This window comes from Pleurodeles waltl, chromosome 8, assembly GCF_031143425.1.
Source record: "Pleurodeles waltl isolate 20211129_DDA chromosome 8, aPleWal1.hap1.20221129, whole genome shotgun sequence".
Taxonomy (NCBI): Eukaryota; Metazoa; Chordata; class Amphibia; order Caudata; family Salamandridae; genus Pleurodeles; species Pleurodeles waltl.
In genome coordinates, this window is record NC_090447.1 from 673,057,954 (window position 1) to 673,081,104 (window position 23,151).

The 23,151-nt window shown below is 44.0% G+C and overlaps 1 protein-coding gene across 4 annotated transcripts in view; it reads right to left on the bottom strand.

Annotated features, from left to right (window-relative positions):
* HHLA2 (HHLA2 member of B7 family) overlaps window positions 1-23,151 on the bottom strand; it is a 1,624,464-nt gene that overhangs the window by 582,619 nt on the left and 1,018,694 nt on the right. For all 4 annotated transcript variants that reach the window (XM_069204789.1, XM_069204791.1, XM_069204790.1 and 1 more), the window contains one exon: window positions 18,661-18,918. In XM_069204789.1, coding sequence (XP_069060890.1) covers window positions 18,661-18,918 — 258 coding nt within the window. The remainder of the gene's footprint in view (window positions 1-18,660; window positions 18,919-23,151) is intronic.

Below are 23,151 nucleotides of genomic sequence, written 5' to 3' on the forward strand. Positions count from 1 at the left end.
TACTCCACTGCATGGTATTCTACTCTATAACATTCCACTCTACTCTACTGTATGCTAGTCCACTCTATCCCACTCCATTCTAAGCTATTCCACTCTATGCTACTCCACTCTAGCCGACACCAGTATAAACTATTCCACTCTGCACTATTTGACTGTATGCCACTACACTATACCTTATTCTACTCTACACCAGTCCACTCTCTACCACTCCACTCTGCGCCAGTCCAATCTAAGCCACTGCACTGTATGTTATTCCACTGCACGCCCATCCACTCTACCACACTCCACTCTATGCCACTGCAATGTCTACCACTTTATTGTACACCATTCCACTGTATGCTGCTCCACTGCAGGACACTCTTATTTATGTCACTCAAATGTATGGCACTACATTGTATGCGAGTCCACTCTACGCTATTCCACTGTACCTCATTTCTCTGTACGCCAATCCACTGTATGCCACTACACTGTACACTACTCCACTGTACTCTATTACCCTCACCAGGCTCCATTTTATAACACTCCACCGTAAAATATTCTACTGTACACCACTCCACTCTGTGCCACTACACTCTACAACACTCCAATGCATTGTATTCCACTCTGTGCCACTCTACTGTATGCCGCTCCACTCTAACCCAATCCATTGTAGGCTATTCCACTGTACCCACTTACACTCTATGCCATTCAACTCTATACTATTCAACTCTGTCACTCCACTGTAACCCACTGCACTATAAGCCAACCCACTGTGTACTATTCCACTGTACGCTAATCCCCTGTAACCCACTCCATTCTATACCACTGAACTCTATGGCACTCCACTCTATGCTATTCCAATCTATGCCACTCCAGCTTATACCACACCAGTGTATGCCAATCTGCTGTATGCCACTGCACTCTACGCTACTTCACTGCATGCTATTTTGGTGTATGCTAGTCTAATACACTCTAGTCCACTGTGTGCCACTCCACTGTATGCTACTCCCATGTATGCCACTCCACTCAATGCTATTCCACTGTATGCCACTCCTCTCTACCCCACTCCTCTGTAAGCCATTCTACTGTATGCCACTATGCTGTACCTCACGCCAGTACACGCTGATCCATTCTTTGCAACTGTGCTCTATAGCACTCAAATGTACGCTATTACACTGTACATACCTCCACTCTACACCACTCCACTCTATAGTATTACACTTGATGCCACTTCACTATACAGCACTCCAGTGTATGCCACCTAACTGCACATTATTGCACTGTACGCCACTCTACTCTATGCCACTACACTCTAAGATAATCCGTTCTACACCACTTCAATCTACCCAAATACACACCATGCCACTTCAATGTGCTCCGCTCAACAATGCTATATTCCACTCAAAAGCCTACGCCCTCCATTGTACCACACTATATGCCTCTGGATAGCACTACAATGTACTTCTCTAACTACCAGGACATAACATTTTGCTTCAATCTATGGCACACTACAACACTGTACTCCTTACATGCCACTCCACCTCAGTTCACATACTCTAGGAGACACTATTCCACTGTACTCTGCTACTGCACTCTACACCATTCTATTGTACACTACTTTATACCACTCAACTGTATGACAGTCTATCTCAATCCATTCTACCATACTGTGCTCCACTGTAGTCTACTCCACACCACTCCACTGTACAACATTTCATGCCACTGTGCTCTAGAACTTGCTATCCCACTCTATGGTACGCCACTCGATTGGACTCCACTTCACTATACTCCACTGCACAACACTTTGCCCCACTCTATGGCACCATAACATACACCACTACACCACCCCACTGTATCACCCTCAACTCCAGTCTATGCAACTAGACTCTACAAGACTCTTCTACACTGTGTGCCACTATTCAACACTGTACTCCATTCTATTCCCCTTCACTATATTGTACAAACATCTACTCCACTCTATGCCCCTCCATTCTATTGTACAACACTCTACAATACCCACAAACACTCTACGACACACAACTTCACTATATTGTACAAGAAGCCACTCCAATTTATAACACATTACTCAAGTCTACACTATGCCTGTCCACTCTGCTACACTCCCTGCCACTGTACTATACATCACACCACTGCACTATATAACAACTTACTCCTCTGTACAGTATGCCACACCACTACTCCACTTCAATCTACTCTACCACACTCCATTCTATTCCATTCCACTGTACACCATTCCACTCTAGCACATACCACTGTACCCCACACTGCTCTACAATGTTCTTACTCTACGCAACTCCACTCAACACCACTCCAATGTATGCTATTCTACTGTACGCTAGTTACTGCACCACACTCCACTCGATGACTGTAAACTCTATGATTTGGGACACATTTTTAATAAAAATTAAAAAAAATATTGACATTCAAAGAAAAAAGTTATATTCATTTAAACTGGTGCGTAAATAATAACTGTAAGGTATGACTGTAACTTTGGCATTTTAACATTTTACTGTATAGGAAGAGTAAGTAATGTTTATAACTATAACAAAGGTTTAACCATCTATCCCTGAAAGGGATTTGTTTTGATATATATATATATCAGTGCGTGTGTGTGTGAGTTTGTGTGCGCGCATCTCCACACAGTCTCTTCAACACCTAGTGACACGGAGGCATGTTTGTGAAGCAATCCGGGGTTTATTCGTAGCATAAATATTGGTTTAGAAAGCCATGTAGTTGAAAAATGCCGTTCTTTAATTTTGTAGGTGATCGCAAAAAGAAAATTAATTACGCCATATATATATATATATATATATATAACCCATTTGCAGTTTCATCTCCTGAGACTCATACTCATGGCTCTACCCACACACAATAGTAACAAATAGCATATTACACTATGCGCATCACTATCTCTCTCTCTATATATATGTCTCTCTCTATATATATATATATACATCTCTCTCTCTATATATATATAAATACAATTCCTCCAGTAATATATAGACGAATGCCCGGTCAGCAAATTGAGGTCAAAATGTACTTTAATACCAATTGCTTCCTCCCAATACAACGCGTTTCAGCCGTAGCCTTGCTCACGTACCGTATATATAGATATACATAGACATATATTTATACATATATATAGATATAGATATATTACCGAGTGGCAGTCGCCACTAGGTAGTTATAGTTAAAACTTTTTTGTCAAGTGGTGCCAAAGTTATTGGCAAAATAAAAAATGCTCAGTCTATGGTTAAAAAAAAAAAAGTCAGGTGGTCTCCAGGCAGGACCGCTTGTCAGGGTTGTAATGTGGCAGTCATACTGCAACTGTCACTGCGAGGCTGGTGGTCCTAGGGCCGAGGCTTACAGTTCAGTGTATCCAACTTGGGCTCCATCGCGGTCAGCCTTAAACTTTGACTCTGCTCCCGTCAAGCGCATCCAGATATCCCAGTTGGTGCTTTTTCTTTTTAAGCACTAGAAAGCAAATTTTTACATTTATTCTTTAGAAATTCATATCTCTGGTCCCCTACATTGGATTGTTGTCGTTTTGGTGTCATTTCAAAGATAAAAATGTTTCCTACAGTATATTTATAAATTGTTGTTGGGTTTTTATTGTGTGTTGTGTTTTATTTATTCACTGTTTAGTTGATATTAAATGCTTTACACACCAGTATCTCAAGTTAAGCGTACTGCTTGTGGGCCAAGTTACCAAGGGTTGAGCAAGGATTAATTTATTGAGACCTTGACTGGACCTAATAGGGGTTTGTGGCCTATTGCTAAGTGTAGGTTTCTACCTGCCCTTACCAATAATCCACCTCCAACATTGCTGGTGTGCAGTGGTGGGATCCAGTACTTTTGTTTGATATCACCATTCAGCGTTTAAGTGAAGCAAAATAAAAATACTCCAAATTGACTTAGAGAAAAATATTTTGGATTTTTCGAGTGTGGACTAATTATTTTTTGTTTACTTGATTTTTTTTCTAAATTGTTCTGACCAATTCGTCCCAAAGTTTTTTTGTAACCCAAATCTAGGGATTCCATGGAGCTTGATCTGGATAGCCTACCCACACTCACTGCTGCTGAGCTTAAGATGTTATGCAGAAAGAGGGGTGTACCTGCTGCTAACAACGTGGGAAGGCAGAGATGGTTAGGTCCCTTGAAGCCTGGGCAGTGCCTAGTGGAAACAGAGAAAGCCTCAGTGATAGAAAGGGAGTGAGATGATGATCACATGTCCCTTACTTCAGACATCAGGGCCCATTCCCGAGATAGTTGGGGTGCAGGATCTGTAGTATCAACCCAAGAATAAGCAGAACTGGTCCTCAGGCAGAAGGAACTTCAGGCCCAGTTAGCATACATAGCTTTAGAGGTAGAGACATTGTCCCTGGAGAAGAAGAAGTGTGCAAGAGGAGAGCGGAGAGATGGTGGCAGTAGAGTTTGAGGTGTCCGGGGTGGTGGGGTTTGTCCCAGACTACCCAAGGGGTTTCTCCCTAACTACCAAAAGGGTGATGACATTGACAAGTGGCTGACAGCCTTTGAGAGGGCTTTCAGAATGAGAAATGTTAGACCTCAGTACTGGGGTTCACTTCAATGGGAACTGATCCCAGTATCTGGGAGGGATAGGCTTCAGACCCTAGGGGAGGATGAATCAGAGTCCGATCCAAATATGAAGAGATGTCTCATCCAGAAGTCTGGTCTTACCCCCACAGTAGAACAGGATAAGGTTTAGGGACACCCAGAAGGTCAATACCCAGTCCTGGGTTGACTTTGTGGACACCTCAGTTAAGGCACTAGAGGGCTGGATACAGGGCAACAAAGTAAACACAATTTGATCATGAAGGAACACAACTTGACTAACTGTATCTCAGAGAAGTTACACCAGTCTGATGGACTCTAACCTGTCTAGTCCCGGCGACTTGGGAGAGGCAGCTGATGAGTGATTGAGAACCAGAATATTTATCAAGTATCAGGGGGAGACTCTAAGAAGGGAGGGGGTCTGGTCCACAACAAACCTGAGGAGGGAGGTGGAAGGAGAGTAGAACCCACTACCATTCTGATCAGCAGAGGCAGGGAGAATCAGAGTTAAAAATATCTTAGGGCCTGTTTTGACTGTCAGCAGACAGGTCACTTCAGAGGTGATGCAGTCAATCCCAAGAAGGTGGTTAGCACGGGCTGCCCAGTGTAGCCATAGAGGAGGACTCCTCAGATGACGAGGTTCTCTTAGCATTGTGCTGGGGAGACTGGTCCAGATGGTAAGCCGGTGATCCCTGTGGGTGAAAGAGGGCACTTTCACTCCCTTCTGGTGAATGGGATCCCTACCACTATCCTGGGGACCACATGCAGCAATCACACCATACTGAGTGACAGGCTGGTGTCCCCAGACATGTATGTGCCAGAAGAAACCAGGAGGGTCAGGGTAGCCCCAGGTGGGGTCACAACCAAACCTGTAGCCATAGTGCCCCTAGAGAGGGAGGATACCCTTGGCTGGTATAAGGTGGTGGTCAGTCCTGACCTCCGCTTACCTTGTATCTTGGGCAATGACCTCCCAGAGGGCTTCACCTGACCCCCAGGAAGCCCTGGGTACTCAGGCAGCTGTTCAGCTGCAGGGTGTTGCCTCTACACTGACAGAAGGGAGCGTGGAGAAAGGGTGTCTTGCACAGGATGTGTAGCCCCCCCACTCTGAACAGCAAGAAAGATGCCAGGATCCCACAGTTGCCCCTAAAGCAGATCACCCACTTGTTAGTGGAGAGCTTAGGGTGTGGTTCTGGATTCTGACAGCTGCCAGTAGCCTCTTCTGGGTGCTAGCCTTCATGGCAGCACTGCACTTGGCATGAGAGGCAGACCCCATACTCAAAAGCAAAGGGGATCCACTGATCCTGTTGGTCATGGTGGGTTTACTCAAGTGCTTGGTAACGTTTGTGGGTAAGCTAGCAAAGTTAGGGATAGAGGAGATGGGCACCTCTCTATTCAAACTCGCAGAGGGACAGGAGAAAGACACCCCTTGTAGGAAAGTACCATCTTGCCTGGCATGTTACCCATAATTTTTACTTGTGTGTCAGTTTGTTTTTGCCTGTCTCACTGGGAGCCTGCTAGCCAGGACCCCAGTGCTCACAGTTGTGGCCTGAATGTGTTCCCTGTGTGGTGCCTAACTGTGCCACTGAGGCTCTGCTAATCAGAACCTCGGTGCTTATGCTCTCTCTGTCTTTAAAATTGTCATTGCAGGCTAGTGACCATTTTACCAATTCTAATTGGAACACTGGAACAACCTTATAATTCCCTCGTATATGGTACATAGGTACCCAGGGTATTGGGGTCCCAGGAGATCCCTATGAGCTGCAGCATTTCTTTTGCCACCCATAGGGAACTCAGACCAATATTACACAGGACTGCCACTGCAGCCTGAGTGACATAACGTCCACGTTATTTCACAGCCATTTTACACTGCACTTAAGTAACTTATAAGTCACCTATATGTCTAACCATCACTTGGTGAAGGTTAGGTGCAACGTTACTAAGTGTGAGGGCACCCTGGCACTAGCCAAGGTGCCCCCACATAGTTCAGGGCAATTTCCCCAGACTTTGTGAGTGCGGGACACCATTACACGCGTGCACTACATATAGGTCAATACCTATATGTAGCTTCACAATGGTAACTCCAAATATGGGCATGTAACATGTCTATGATCATGAAATTGTCCCCCCATGCCAAATCTGGTATTGGGGTGCCAATCCCATGCATCCCCGGGTACTGCCAAACCAGCTCTCTGGGGTTTTCACTGTAGCTACCGCTGCTGCCAACCCACAGACAGGCTTCTGCCCTCCTGGGGTCCGGGCAGCCCAGTCCCAGGAAGGCAGAACAAAGGATTTCCTTTGAGAGAGGGTGTTACACCCTCTCCATTTGGAAATAGGTGTTAAGGGCTGGGGAGGAGTAGCCTCCCCCAGCCTCTGGAAATGCTTTGAAGGACACAGATGGTGCCCTCCTTGCATAAGCCAGTCTACACTGGTTCAGGGATCTCCCAGGCCCTGCTCTGGTGCGAAACTGGACACAGGAAAGGGGAGTGACCACTCTCCTGTCCATCACCACCCCAGGGGTGGTGACCAGAGCGCCTCCAGTGTGTCCCAGACCTCTGCCATCTTGAATGCAGAGGTGTTAAGGCAAAATGGAAGCCTCTGAGTGGCCAGTGCCAGCAGGTGATGTAAGAGACCCCTCCTGATAGGTGCTTACCTGACTAGGTGGGCAATCCTCCTCTGAGGGCTATTTACGGTCTCTCCTGTGGGCTTCTCGTCAGATAAAGAATGCAAGAGCTCACAAGAGTTCCTCTGCATCTCCCTCTTCGACTTCTGCCAAGGATCGACTGCTGACTGCTCCAGGACGCCTGCAAAACTGCAACAAAGTAGCAAAAAGACTACCAGCGACATTGTAGCACCTAATCCTGTCAGCTTTCTCGACTGTTTCCTGGTGGTGCATGCTCTGGGGGCTGTCTGCCTTTACCCTGCACTGGAAGCCAAGAAGAAATCTCCTGTGCACAGCACAGCCCAGGTCCCCAGCACATCGTCTTGCATTCCTCAACTCGCTGAGTTGACCTCCGACTTCGTGGGACCCTCCTTTGTAGTGTTGAGATGACTGCCGTGCTCAGTTTTCTTGAACCTGTGTTCAAGTTCTTCTGCGGGTATTGCCTGCTTCTGCATGGGCTCTTTGTGTTGCTGACTACCCCTTCTGTCTCCTCCTCCAAGGGGTGACCTCCTGGTCCTTCCTGGGCCCAGGCAGCACTCATTTCTTCAACCATGACTTTTGCAGCTAGCAAGGCTTGTTTGTAGTATTTCTGCATGGAAATAACTCGGCATCCTCCAGCACGCTGTGGTACATCTTCTTTGCAAAGGAGAAGTTCCTGGCATCTTCTATTGTTGCAGAATCTTCCGCTTCTTCCACCCAGAGGCAACCAACCTGTAAGTCCCTAGTACATGGTAGGGCATGTAGGTTAAGGGGGCCCAGTATAGTTAATGCACCCATAGGTGCACTGCTGTAGTGTCCAATGTCATTGTAAAGACAGGCCTGCCTTGATGGCTGGTTTTAAGTTGAAATTAACCCGAAATTCGACTTTGGAATTAAAAGTGCTTCCAAAGTTTCAAACTACCTTATCTTTGCATTCAAGTTACCACTACAGCCTCCACTAGGTGTCCCAAGGGTTGGATGCAGTGTAAATATAAGAAGGGACTTTATAAAAGATGTTTTATATGTACTGGTGAGGAAAAAACAATCAAATTTGTTTTCCCCATTGTAGTCAATGGGTGTCATTGGCAACGTTGGGATACTTTATTTTAAAATAATGCATTCTTATTTCCAATAGAAATGAACTAAATAAATTAAGTTTGGTACGAAATAAACTGTTATAATGCATCCACAACTTGGCAATGTTGAATTTAATATAACTATCACAGGGAAAGTGTTTTAGAACTCATTCTAAAAGTTAACTAATTCAGCCCTGTAGTGGCCTTTCCTGATTGGTCAGCCTCTGGCAGCCTGAGCCAGGCTACCCTAATGAGGTGTGAAGTGGCCTGAGCTGAGACAAACGAAGCATATGGTGGGAGGAGAACTGCTGCAGCAGATGACAGAGTAGCAAAACTGAAGGGAAAGCCACTTGGGACAGAAACGGGACCTCCCCCATTTCCTTCTCCCCAGACAGATGGGGGCCCCAGGGATTAGATTAGGAGTGGGGCAGACAGAGGTGTGTTAGGGATACTTAGCTGCACCAGTGGGTAGACTCAGCCAGATCTAACTTAAAAAGAGGAATTTTCTCCGTGTTGGATTTTTAGAGAATGTTGCTTTCTGAGATTGATTTTTGCCACACTTCACAGGAAGTGGTCACCCCAGAGGGTGGTGGCCTGCACCACATTGGACAGACGTACAACCCCCATGTTCCCACCCAGGAATAAGGAGAAATATGACAGAGCTGTCCCTGCTGGAAAAAGATACTGGAGAAGAAGGACTGCCCTGCTGAAACCCTGGTCTGCCCTCACAAGGAATGCATCAGCTGCACATGTTGGGCTTCACCAAGAAAAGGACTTTGCCTTGCTTCTGCAACTCCAGGAGTGGACTCCCTGTAAGTTACAGGTACAAAAGGAGCTGACCAGAGTTCCCTGCATCAAGTTCTGCAAGAGAAGCCCAGCTGACCAACTTCCAGAGTCCATTTGAGGATTCTGACCATGTGCATTCTGTGAATTGTAGTCCCAACTCCCAAGGAGCAACTCAGACCTTCTGGAACCTTAGATCAAGTTTTTGGACACTTTAATGACACAAAAGGACCTCTGGAAGAAGATGCAGAAGTTTGAAGCAAGTGTTGTAACAAGCTCCATAAGTTGAAGAGGTGCATTGTGAGAGTTGTAGCCCTAGACCCCAAGAAGCAAACCATAACCTCTGAATCCTTGGCTGGTGCTGTGGAACACTTTCCTAAATCAAGAAACACTTCTGAAAGTGTTACATCATGGGTGGCCTGAACTCTGGCCTTTGTCCCTGTCCAGTACATCCTTACGTTTTTCAACCCTTTGAGCACTATTTGCTTCCAAGCGCTAGTTTTACGATTAATCTTTCAAAATTAATCTCTCTGGTTCCCTATATCGGATTTTGCAGTTTTTTTCCTCAAACATTTTTTTGGGATAATTAGCAGTGCATGGTGAGGGTGCGAGTTATAGTTACCTTCGGGCACAAGTTATAGTTACTTGAGATAACTCTAACTTTAACAGATGAATTTCTATGGTCTTGTACGTTTCAAATGTGATCGTAACTATAACGTCCCTGTATAAATAAATACAGCAGGGTGTTTTTAATAAGGAATGGCGCTCGCTAGTGTCACACCCAAGTATTCTATAGCAGCAAAGTTCTCACAGTGCTGCTGGAAGGGAAGAAATCACCCTACTCCCCCAAAATTCCTCAAGGAAAAACGTAATCAACACTCTCCAAGGCACTTGTGTACATAAATAAAGTTCATATCCGTAGTTTCACAAGTGACAAATCCTCTTGTATTTATTGCATCATTTCTTCAATTCCATCCAACTCAGCCAACATGTGTTTCGTCATGTGACCAAAAGCTCTTCGTACTTCTTACTTTGCGATATTCTTCCATAGATGTAGTGTTTCAACACTCTCATGCACTGTGTAGCTCCTTTCTTCTCTATCTCAATACCGACGTAGTTGTGAGTATATCAAAAAACTCAAAGTGGCGTGTACACGTTATATCAGTCACTGTAACCTTTGGTTTTTAAAGTGATTTTTTTTTTTTTAAATTCTATTTCCCAACTATAACGTTGGTGTAACCTTTTGTTTTTTTCAGTGAATTTCTATAGTTTTTCTAACGTAAAGTAATTTTCATTACTGTATGTTCATCCAACCACCGTCGCCCACGGCCTTCTACTGTGCGGTGTGGCGGTTGGCCGCAGGGCAAGGTCTGCAGCAAGACTCTGCGGCCAACTCCCCTAACCACCCAACTCGGTGCATGGCCCTTTGGCCGTGCGCGGCGGGAGTTGGCCGTGGCCAGTCTCTCTGGCTGTGAGAATAAGTTTGAGAGAGTGTATCTGGTAGTGAGAGTGTCTGTGAGAGTGTCTGGGTGTGAGAGTGGGTGCATCAGTGTCTTAGTGGGTGTGTCAGTGGCTGTGTGGGTCTGTGAGAGGGTGTGTGAGGGTTTAAGTGGGTTTGTGAGTGCATGTGTGTGCAAGAGTGTGAGTGGGTCTGTGAGTAGGTACATGAGTGTCTGGGGGTGAGGGTGGGTGTATCATTGTCTCAATGGGTGTGTCAGTGTATGGGTGGATCTGTGAGTTGGTGCGTGAGGGTTCCAGTGAGTCTGTGAGTGGGTGTGTGCGAGTGTGAGTGGGTTTGTGAGTAGGTGCATGAGTCTCTGAGTGGGTCTGTAAATGGGTGTGTGAGGGTGTGAGTGGGGCTATCTGTGGGTGAACGAGGGTCTTTGTGGGTCTGTGAGTGGGAGCATGAGTGGGTCTGTGAGAGAGTGTGTGTGTGGGGCTATGTGTTGTTGAACGAGGGTTTGGGTGGGTCCGTGAGTGGGTGAGTGAGTGGGTCTGTGAGAGGGTGCCTAAGGGTCTGAGTGGGTGTGTGAGTGGGAGAAAGTTTGAAAAAGAGAAATTGAGAGACAGAAAGGGAGAGGGAGAGAGATAGTTTTTTAGGTTTTTCGTGAATGATATACTTAGAATGAGATATTTCTGGACATATTAAACATAAAAATGTATTTGTCAACTAAAGAGTGAGATCACCTTTTATTATGAACCCTAAATTTTGATTTTGAAACTAAAAATGACTACAGGCACACGTAGACTTTAACCCTCAACTTTCAGTGTAAAGTTCCGACACCTTAACCATTATACCATAGGTGACTTCTGCCTGTGCTGTCTGTGACGTCAGTGCATGGAGAGACCACTGCAATGACTGTCTCTCTCTCTTTCTCTCGCTCTCTCTCTCTTCCATCCCTTTATGGATGGAAGAGAAAGAGAGTGACAGGACCGTGGGGGGAGCCTGAAGGCCTCCGCGGTCCTAGCCGGCTCCCCACGTCCTGTGCGAGCCGGCATTGCTCCCTCAAGCAGGGAGCTGCTTTTAATAGCAGCTCCCTGCTTGCGGGAGCAATGTTTTCATCTGTCTTTCCTGCACGCTGTTCTGCCTTCCTACTTATCTTGTATCAGAGCTTACAGAACCTCTCTGGAATGCACTTCTGAGTTCAAAGAAGACCTTTATTGTTGTTAATTCTTCCCCACCCACAAGTTCTTGAGAGACGAATTAATAGACTTCAAGCACACGTTCAAATGAGTAAAAGTAGTCGCAGCAATGAAAACAAAATGTATCACAGTACTTCTCAGTTGCAATGTACACAGCATAAAGATAATATATTCAAAGCAAAGCATAAAAATTAAATTCATCACCGTTTGAGCAAGGCGGCAGGGCCTAACTCAGCTTCATCTTTCTGGGGTCTGCAAGTTGATGACTCCGGTCAACTGCGAAAAAGAGATTATCTACCTAAACGGGAGACTGGCAACTGGCGCCTAGTTCCAGCCTGAAGTCAAGCAGATTTGAATCTAACTCACTGTAGCCCCGAGTCATCCTTACAAAAGCGTGCCCCCTCCTCTCAGACTCGGGAAAACTACGCAAGCCTTTGGAGACTGGCCAGATCTCTTAGACTTCTCCTCTTCCCAAGCCTGAGCAGAAAGGAAAACACCAAATGTACTCTCTCTTATCAGGTCTAGTCTGGTGTGAAGAAAACAGCTTGGTTCATCTTGTGGAAAAACATAGCTTGGAAAAATACAGCTTGGATTCTCAACTGCAATGTCTAACTCCACGTTAAATAACCTAAATATCAAATGTAATGTCTAATGTCATGTCAAAGCCAATAGGCGGCTGAGCTGAATACAAAATGTGATGTCTAATATCATGTCAAAGCCAATAGGCAGCTAAGCTGAATACAGAATGTAATGTCTAATATCATGTCAAAGCCAATAGGCAGCTAAACTGAATACAGCATGTCAAAGCCAATAGGCAGAATACAGAATGTAATAGCTAATGCAATGTCAACGCCAATAGGCGGCTAAACTGAACAAAACATACAATGTGCTACTGGTGAACATTGAGCAACTAATCTGCGCAGTGGTGAAACACAGTCATTGGTCAAACACAATTAATAGCATCACATTCCACCCTATGACCAATGAATTTTTGTTTCACATATCTCTTGTTTCAAACAAAAACCAAAAAAAATCAGCACAAAAAAAACATTATCAGCAAGTCAGATTTGAATGATAAAAGCAATCACTGTAAAGCAATGGAAGTGGATTAGCATATTGATCTCATAACCTTTCACATCAGATACATCTACACAGAAAAGACTGAAACTTTTATACTCTGAATGAGATGATAGCGTCTCTAAAATAGCAATTTGAAGTAGCATGAGTTCTACTCATGTAAGGGTGCACGGTTCACCTGAAAGGTTTGCTGGAAGGTAAGTGAAAGTCAGAGTTCCACACGAAAAAACACAGACAGTTAAATGTTAAGGTTGCTTAGTTCCAGTAGAAGAATGTAATCAAACAAGTTGAACTTGAACTGAAGGCGCCATTTGCGCAAAAGGGATCCATGGTGCTTGCACTTTACTCAGTCAGGTTCAGGTTGGGGGTTCGGTCCCTTCCCCGACCCCACACACCCGAAGGGAGACCACACAGCACACTCAGGGACAGTGGCGAAACGTGGTAGGATCTGCAAAAGAAAAAAGTATGACTTTTCTTGCAAATAACATTTGTCATTTGAAATGTACCCTTCCTCTTTTCCCTGTTTTATAATCAGCAGGACGTTTTTGGGGCCCTTTATTATGATTTCTGCAGGTTCTGGAGGGTCATCTGGGGCTTCAACCCACACCTCAGCACTGAGGTTTTTATCTGCTGCACCACAGCTTCCCTTTTCTTGCACTGTCAGAAGGGCTGGGGCAGACTCATTCTTTACCAAACCTCCATTCACTGCACTTTTGACAAGTTGGGCCATTCTATCTCCAATTTGTATGAATGAATCAGATTCTTTTCTAGTTATCAGCATAATTTTAATTTTTCCTTGGTAATCTGCAGCAATCCCTTGCCCTAAAAACTGATCAATTTACCATATCTGTCCTGGTAACTTTCCTCTCCCCAACTGCTCTGTGACTGCTTGTGGGACAGATTTCTCTTGTGCGTGCTGCACAATTTTTATCAAACCTAGGGGAATGTGCATCCCTCTCATCTCTGCCCACCTGTAAGTGGCTTTTTCTCCCAGCTGTTCACATTTCTGGTGCACCCACTTAGCCATCCCCACTAAGTCAGAATTCTGGGTGAACACTTCAGACTCTGAAATTTTCTCTTTAACATCTGCAAGGGAATTGAACCAGTTAGGTACAGGCAATGTGAAAAACCAAACGGCTAAACCATTGGCAGTGAACCAAGAATCAGTGTAAAAATGACACATCTCAAGCAGCTCTTGCTTTAAAGTCTGACACACATTGTACAATGCTGTTCCTTCTACTGTGCCAGAAAACAACATTTCAGTCAATGAATCATTGGTCAAACAAACATGCTTTTTATCCTCAGTGGACACGAATTCAAATGATGCACTCAATTTCACTGGTGACTCTTTTACCTGTGGTACTCTAGCCCTGTCTTGCAGGTACCAGATCCAGTGTATGATCCTAGCTAGGGGCACTCTTTTCTTCCCCTGTTCCTGATTTACATGTAAATCAGTGTTTTCCTCTTGCACTGCGCAGAAACCTAAAGTCTGCATTATTTAATTTGCCAAATCAAAAGCGCGCAGCTGCATATAACTTTTCCTAGTGACCATATACCAAAGTGTTAGGATTTCACTCAGATGAGGGCTATTCTGTTTCCAAAAATCAAACAAGCTAATGAGACTCGGTGTCTCTTGCTTAGTGCAAACAGTAAGAAACTCTAAAATCTTTCATTTTACTTGTGCATTTTGCGATGGTAACTCGTAAATCACATTCTCAGCTCCGTCCTCCGTGTTATCAGTTAAGGAATGCACTTCGACTGCCAAAAAACCTGGCTCACACGGAAGCTCAGACTGGCTCACAGCTGTCTTAACCCCCTCATTACTGGAATGGGAAAAGAGAGATTCTTCTAAAACAGCATTTTTATACATTTCAGCATTATCTTGCATTAATGTATTCTGGCTAATTTGCTCACGTAAATTCTTATTTTCATGTTCTAACTGCCTACATTTCTCCTGCATTTTTCTGTAAGCAGATAAAAGTATCCAAACCCTTCTGTCAAAAACAAAAGGATCATCATTGCTTCCAAAAGGCACATTTTCTAAATATGCTTCATCCCAACAAGAAAACATGTCTCTCACAGCACCATCAGGCAGTTTAACTACACATGCATTTTCAAATATGGTCTGCCGTGCTTCTGTAATTCTCTAAACAACAAAAAACAATTACACTTTTAAATTGCGCACGTAGAAATCTATAATTCGGCCCCACTTCTGGTACCAAAATGTTCTGCCTTCCTACTTATCTCGTATCAGAGCTTACAGAACCTCTCTGGAATGCACTTCTGAGTTCAAAGAAGACCTTTATTGTTGTTAATTCTTCCCCACCCACAAGTTCTTGAGAGACGAATTAATAGACTTCAAGCACACGTTCAAATGAGTAAAAGTAGTTGCAGCAATGAAAACAAAATATATCACAGTACTTCTCAGTTGCAATGTACACAGCATAAAGATAATATATTCAAAGCAAAGCATAAAAATTAAATTCATCACTGTTTGAGCAAGGCGGCAGGGCCTAACTCAGCTTCATCTTTCTGGGGTCTGCAAGTTGATGACTCCGGTCAACTGCGAGAAAGAGATTATCTACCCAAACGGGAGACTGGCAACTGGCGCCTAGTTCCAGCCTGAAGTCAAGCAGATTCGAATCTAACTCACTGTAGCCCCGAGTCATCCTTACAAAAGCGTGCCCCCTCCTCTCAGACTCGGAAAAACTATGCAAGCCTTTGGAGACTGGCCAGATCTCCTAGACTTCTCCTCTTCCCAAGCCTGAGCAGAAAGGAAAACACCAAATGTACTCTCTCTTATCAGGTCTAGTCTGGTGTGAAGAAAACAGCTTGGTTCATCTTGTGGAAAAACATAGCTTGGAAAAATACCGCTTGGATTCTCAACTGCAATGACTAACTCCATGTTAAAGGCAATAGGCAGCTAACCTAAATATCAAATGTAATGTCTAATGTCATGTCAAAGCCAATAGGCAGCTGAGCTGAATACAAAATGTGATGTCTAATATCATGTCAAAGCCAATAGGCAGCTGAGCTGAATACAAAATGTGATGTCTAATATCATGTCAAAGCCAATAGGCAGCTAAACTGAATACAGCATGTCAAAGCCAATAGGCAGAATACAGAATGTAATGGCTAATGCAATGTCAAAGCCAATAGGCGGCTAAACTGAACAAAACATACAGGCCCGTATTTATGCTCCGTTTGCGCCGAATTAGCGTAGTTTTTTTCGACGCAAATTCGGCGCAAAACTAACGCCATATTTATACTTTGGCGTTAGACGCGTCTAGCGCCAAAGTATGGGCAAAAAGCGTAATTTTTTTGCGTGAACGCCTTCCTTGCGTTAATGAGATGCAAGGAAGGCGTTCCCGTCTAAAAAAATGACGGCGACGCAAATGCGTCGTATTTATACTCCCGGGCAAAAATCACGCCCGGGAGTGGGCGGGGCAAAAAACCCTGCATTTGCACCACTTTTTAACGCCTGGGTCAGGGTAGGCGTTAAGGGGCCTGTGGGCTCAAAATGAGCCCACAGGTGCCCTCCCCTGCCCCCAGGGACCCCCCCTGCCACCCTTGCCCACCCCAGGAGGACACCCAAGGATGGAGGGACCCATCCCAGGGACATTCAGGTAAGTTCAGGTAAGTATAATTTTTTATTTTTTTTAATTTTTTTTGGTGGCATAGGGGGGCCTTATTTGTGCCCCCCTACATGCCACTATGCCCAATGACTATGCCCAGGGGACATAAGTCCCCTGGGCATGGCCATTGGGCAAGGGGGCATGACTCCTGTCTTTACTAAGACAGGAGTCATTTAAATGGCGTCTGGGCGTCGAAAAAAATTTCGCAAATCGGGTTGAGGCGATTTTTTTGCCTCAACCTGACTTGCCCCATTTTAAGACGCCCTAACGCCATTTTCCCCCTACGCCGGCGCTGCCTGGTCTACGTGGTTTTTTTCCACGCACACCAGGCAGCGCCGGTCTGCTAGCGCCGGCTAACGCCATTCCATAAATACGGCGCCCGCATGGCGCTTCAGAATGGCGTTAGACGGCGCTAAATTTTTTGACGCTAAACTGCGTTAGCGCAGTTTAGCGTCAAAAAGTATAAATATGGGCCACAATGTGCTACTGGTGAACATTGAGCAACTAATATGCGCAGTGTGAAACACAAAGTCATTGGTCAAACACAATTAATAGCATCACACACGCATATTTGCATGCAAGGAAGACAGATGAAAACTCTGCTTTCTGACAGCAGGAGCTGTTTTACGGCTCTGCTTGCTTTTGCCTCATCTCCCACTGAGCAAAAGCAAACAGCTATTTCCGGGGGGTGGGGCATAGCAGGAGCGACTCATGGGGGATGGCAGTCCCCAGGGCCATCAGTGAATCCTCGAGGGGGGCCGTGTGGCACCTCTCCAACGAGTATCGCAGCTCGGAGATGGTGATCCCAGGGGCTGCAGGGGTCCAAAACTGACTCCCTTCAAATGTTTTTTGCAGCCCCGGGGAGATGGCGGTCCCCAGGGCTTGCGGGGGTGGGAGGGCACACAGCCACCCCCCACATTGTTTGTCTTTAGTGCCCTGGGGTGTGGTGGTCCTCGGGTTGCAGGGTGAAGGGGCGCACGTCCCCCCCACATTAAACTACATTTAAGCCCCAGGGAGGTGGAGGTCCCAGGGGCTGCTGGGGGCCAAGTGGTCCCCGCACACAATGTTTTTAGCCCTAGGGAGGTAGCAGTACCCAGGGCTTTGGGGAAATAGGCAGCACGTTTTTTATTTTTTTATTTTATTTTCACCTGATCTGCTGTGAGTCACTGCAAAATTGTTTTAAAAAAATGCCTTTTTTGCTCTTGGTGGGGGGGTCCTACCAGTACCCCAGCACCAGAGCTAAGGGGTCAGGGAGACTCTACCCTGTCTCCTTTGGGTTTTTAAAATACTTTTTTCTGGGACTCAGCTGAAGCTGAGTCCCAACATGGCTGCCAACACTTCCTTTTTGAAGTGTTGACAGCCAATCAGATCTCAGCATGAGATTGGAAGGAGTTGCGAATCCTTCACGTTCCTATATATACAAATTTGTATTTTCATTATTTTCTCTAAACCTAGGAATGGATTTACAGCAAATAACAAAAAGGCCTCTTTTTGGACCAAGAGCTACCTTTTTGCCAAATTTGGTGTAATTCCGTCCAGTGGTTTCGGCACTATTGCTGTTAAAAAACCCTATAGAAAAATGACTGGGGAAAACACGTTTTGGGACACCCCTTTTTGTTGCCCCTTTCTGACAGATCACCCCAAAACTTTCCAGATAGCAGCTGAAGTGACCACCAATGTTTTTTAGAAAAGTTTGTGAAGATACATCAAACAGCACCAAAGTCATTTGCAGAACAAAAAACGTTTTTTCCATGACAACTAGGTTCTAACTATACCTAGTGGCTACAGCCACTAGGTAATATATATATATATATAGATATATAGATCCATAGATATAGATGCGTATAGCGTAATATGCTATTTGTTACCATTGTGTGTGCAGAGAGGCATGAATCTCAGGAGATAAAACTGCAAGTCATGATGTCCCTCTGGTGTCTCAGTAATGGTAATAATAGCATATTACGATTTGCGCATGTGCATATACGGTTTATGCCACTTTTTTTTTTCATGCACACTTGTTTCAACAAAAACTATTTACCCAAATCCAGGCTGCAATGAGTTAAATGTGTGTTAAGTGAACATCTTCATTCAAACTATGTGTGTGTGTCATGTGTTTTCATTGACGTGCTTATATGTGCCGCAACTGAGAAAAAGTAACGTTACATATGCATTGTTATCTGAACTCTACTGAACCATTCACTCAGTGTCAATTAATCTAAGACATGAAAGCACCTACCTGCTTTATTCCAAACACCTGTCAATGTTAGATTTCCATGTTGCACTTTGCAAATACACAATGTCGTTAATTTGGTAATGTTAATGTTGCTCACAAGAGAATTTAAACCGTCATCCTGTTCCGTCAAATTCTCGTAGATGTCAACAACTGAATCACCTTCAACAAACCATGTGATATTTGGTAACGGGCGAACACCAAATGCAGAGCATGTTAACATTTTACGTTGTCCGTCGTATTCCAAAGCAAAATGCTTAAAAGCTGAAAAATAAAATGAATACATGTAAGGAATGTTGCAAAAAACCGGTTTCATCCACCTCTAAAGGTTTGATCCTCTCAACATTGGCGCAGATACCTTCCATGAACAAAACAAGGAATGCTACACATTCTATAACGCACTGGTGTAATAAATATAATACAAGTGTCAAAATAATATATTTTATTGCAGTTTAATTTTAGTAGTGTGACATAAATCAATAGCCTTATCAGAGACTTTAGGGCGAGTGAGAAGAGCTCCCAGCTGGCACAGGAGGCTTAGAAAAAAGTCTTAAACAAAAGAGTGAGCAGAAAAAGATATAGGATTGCTGTTGTGATACATGAAGGGATTCCATTAGTGTGCCCACTCCAACGGATTCAGAATTTTCCAGAATTTGCAGGGGAAAGTAGGCCCCTTTCTAGCAAGGTGCTATATACGTTTCTGTCTTCACTCCATGGATAAGAGTTGCAGGTATGCAAGTACATATTTCTTTGTACAGCGACTTAGGGCTTTATTTAGAGATCAGCGGATAGAATACCCCATCACAAACGTGTGGAATTTCTGTCTACCTTTTTACAAGCGCATCACAGTTTATATTTCTTCTAAGATGGTGGATTAGGACAGAAGTGTTGTCTGTCAAGTGCATGCCAAACTCTGAATAAGGCCGTAAATGACAAGCAGAAGAAACATTTACAATTCTGTAGTGTCATACTACACTAGAGTTTTGTATTGTCAGGCCTGGGGGACCGAACCTCTGATCTATAAGTGAAGTACAGACTCTAAGGCCAGGCTCCATTTTGAGCAAGCCTGGATTCTATTTTCTGCCTGATCATCGGCATGTTTACCTTTGACGTAGATGCAGTCTGTCCTTATCGTTTTAAGAACCTGTAAAGGAGTCAAGTCTTCCAGACAATTACATCAATAAGACACCTAACTTGACATCAGTCTGGGACAAGTGCCTTGTTAGCTATAGTCCAAGGTCAGCTAATAACAATGAGTGGTGTACACTGAATTTACATATTTTTACGATTTTTGTTTATGCTAATATGTCTAAGACTAGTATGTTGATACACATAGGTTATGTCAGAAATTCCTCAAAAATTCCTCATGTAAGATTAGATCGGTGATCAACAGTATACAAGGCTCATCATGTAGCCATTGGATTAGAGAGGTCATTCGCCCAGGTTATTGCAAAATACACTGGCAGAGATTCTGACAGAGATCAACAGATTGCTGTGCTGCCACAGCATGCAGTCCTACGCTGAGAGCTGATACAGAGAAAAGTCTGAGAGGAGTTAAGCTAAACTGGCATTTGTTTTCCTTTCAAGGGAACACTCTCTCCTGGCTGCTGCTAACTACAGTTTCTTACTGTAAACAGGTATGCAGTGCTCTGAATCCTAAGAAACTCTATATGCAAGTAAAGCTACTCCATGCTCTCATAGTATAGCTCAGAGAAGTAGTCTTTAGGGTGTTAGGTTGTCAAATGACATTTCAATTATGTTAGAAATATTCATGTTATTCTTGTTGTTTCTAACATTAATGCTGTTTTAAAAATATTATGTGTGGTTGTTTTACATGTGCTAAGCAACAGCATGAGACTGCTGAAATAAAACGTTTACATTTGAAGTGTTTTCCACCATACAGTACTTGTTTATGATAATGTAAAGAACTAAATTGAGTTTCAGTTACCACTGAATTACTGAACCCTTTTTTGAAGGGTCTGCTAGTAACCAAGAAAGCACGGACACCACAACAACTATGTAGTGAGTGGGGCTGTATGGGACTAGAAAAGAAAACCTGTACTTCAGTGCACTGAATTAAGTTCAGGCATCTGTGAGTGGGAAAGCAAATCTTGTACAGCTTAGCCAAAGTCCTAATTTACTCAACATGATGACTAGCGTCGGCATTCCGATTTTCTGGATCCTTGAACAGTCTTTAAATATGCACACACAAGAAACCCATCTTTACAGATACACAGAAACATCCATAGAAACCATGGTTGCCTCCTATAGGAAATACAGTGGCATCTATTGCTGTAGGATTGTCAAACTTTACTTTTATAAGGTTATTCCTAATCTGTGGGTTGTCTGTTAAAACTGTTTGGTTAAAATGGTGGATCCTGTTGCAATAGGAATACATTACAGAGCAGCAATCACACATCATCTCAAGAATAGGGGTGTGTGTGATGCGGGGTGGTTGCATTTATAATAGCTTCAGACACAGCGCATGCCTTTCAGATAATTTACTCATGGGTGGAGTTTGAGCATTCAGACACAGCCTCAGGGAACCAGCAGCACCACCTGCACACTATAGGGCATGTCGGTATCTGGAAATCTCTTTGACTTACCAAAAGCACCAAAACTGGTTTACTGGTGAGTTACCACTGATGTGCAGGCATTTTAGATTGGGTCCCCTGAGTAATGTAGGGGATATATGGGCAGTACTTGCAGATATACATCTTTTCCACATCCTGAAAACCTATTGGTTGCTGATGTTGTAGGGCTTCTGAATTATACAGTCTCTTTATAGAGGAAACTGATTCATTTTGTGCTCGAAAACAATGAGCACTAGATCAACTCTAGCAGGACCAGTAGTACAGAGGCAGGTTGCAATACAAGCAATCAGTTCACAGGCGTTAAATGCTATCATGAGGAAGATGCCCACGAACCATGAAAAAAACTGCCTCTTGGATTGCCCGCAAGACCAACCAGTTAGATGCGGTTTAACCTTACATGACACCCCAAGACAGGTACAGACTATTGACAATGGGGGGGTCATTACAAGTTTGGCGTTCGGAAACATCCGACTGCCAAGCTCCCAACGAGGAGACTGCCAAAGTGCTGACAGTCTCCACACTGGCCACATTACAACTACTTTCCCACTGGACTGATGGGCGGGAACCAAGATTCCAGCCTGTCAGCCCGGTAGGAAAGGTGCAGCTGCATTGTTCCCGGCTCATAACTGAGCAGGCAGCAATACTATAGCACGCAGAGTTCACCAGCACCCTTGAAGTCTACACAGCAGACAGCGCGCATTTCAAGGAAGCAGTGCAGGGCCTTCCTTGTGGCCCTTGCATTTGTTCTCTGCCAGCCTTTTCATGGCGATCAGACTGCCATGAATAGGCTGGTGGAGAGCATGGTTGTAATCAGCAGGGGGCCGCTGACTTCAGCGTCACCCTGGCTGATCACAACCAAGACCGCCGTCATCCCATCAGAATCAGAGATCCTGGTGGAGACGGCTGTTCCCTGGTGGTCAGACCGCCAGAGTCATACTGTGGAGGTCGTACTCCCCAAACCACAGTGACTCTGGCGGTCTTGAGACTGCCAGAATCGTAATCAGGCCCTATGTGTCTTCCCCTTGGAAGTGTGCCACCCAAAGAGGAAAGTAACACCTGGGGAAGTATATTCCCATGCATTTATACTTACATGCATGGCACACCTTCTTTGGTAGTTTTCCCTGAAGTATTGAAACAGACCACTGACATAATATCATTGACACAAATATCATCACACACAAAAATTGTGTCAAAAATATAATTGACACAAATTTTGTTTACCTATCTTCATAATGGTAAGTACAAACTATTGAAAATAAAATATCATTTCACTCTAATATCATAAAAATAACACATAAATGTTGATTTCCGCTATAAATATGCAGTTTACTATAGTAAATCTTAAATATTTCAATTTATAACAATGTAATATAAAATAAATACATTTAAGTAACATTTAATATTATATATAGCCACATATACACATGAATACATATGTTTTTGTATGTTTATATATACATACTATGGCATTCATGAGGAAATGTACCCATTGGCTGAGGCAAAAGTTTAGCTATCAAGTCGATTTAAATAATAAGATTCTTATGGCACGCAGAGTGAAGTGGGTGGGTCTTTCAAAGAAGGTATATGACTGCGACTGCATTGTGATTCATTTTGCCAACCCATATTTGGTTAATCGTTTACTGATGGATTCTTTATACCATGCTAAGAGGAAAGAAGGGATTCAAATTCATCCTCTGAGTTTGTTTTATGATTTAATCGCTTCACCCATCCCCTCTACTGTGGCTCATTGTGATTTAAATGTGGAGATGCCTACGACATTTGTACAGGAAAATACCTCTAGATGCAGTCAGGCTTTGACTTCTTTAGATGCGAATGATTGACAGATGGTAAAGAATAGCTCCACAATTGGTGTTTTAAATGACGAAGTGGCTGGTGATGGATA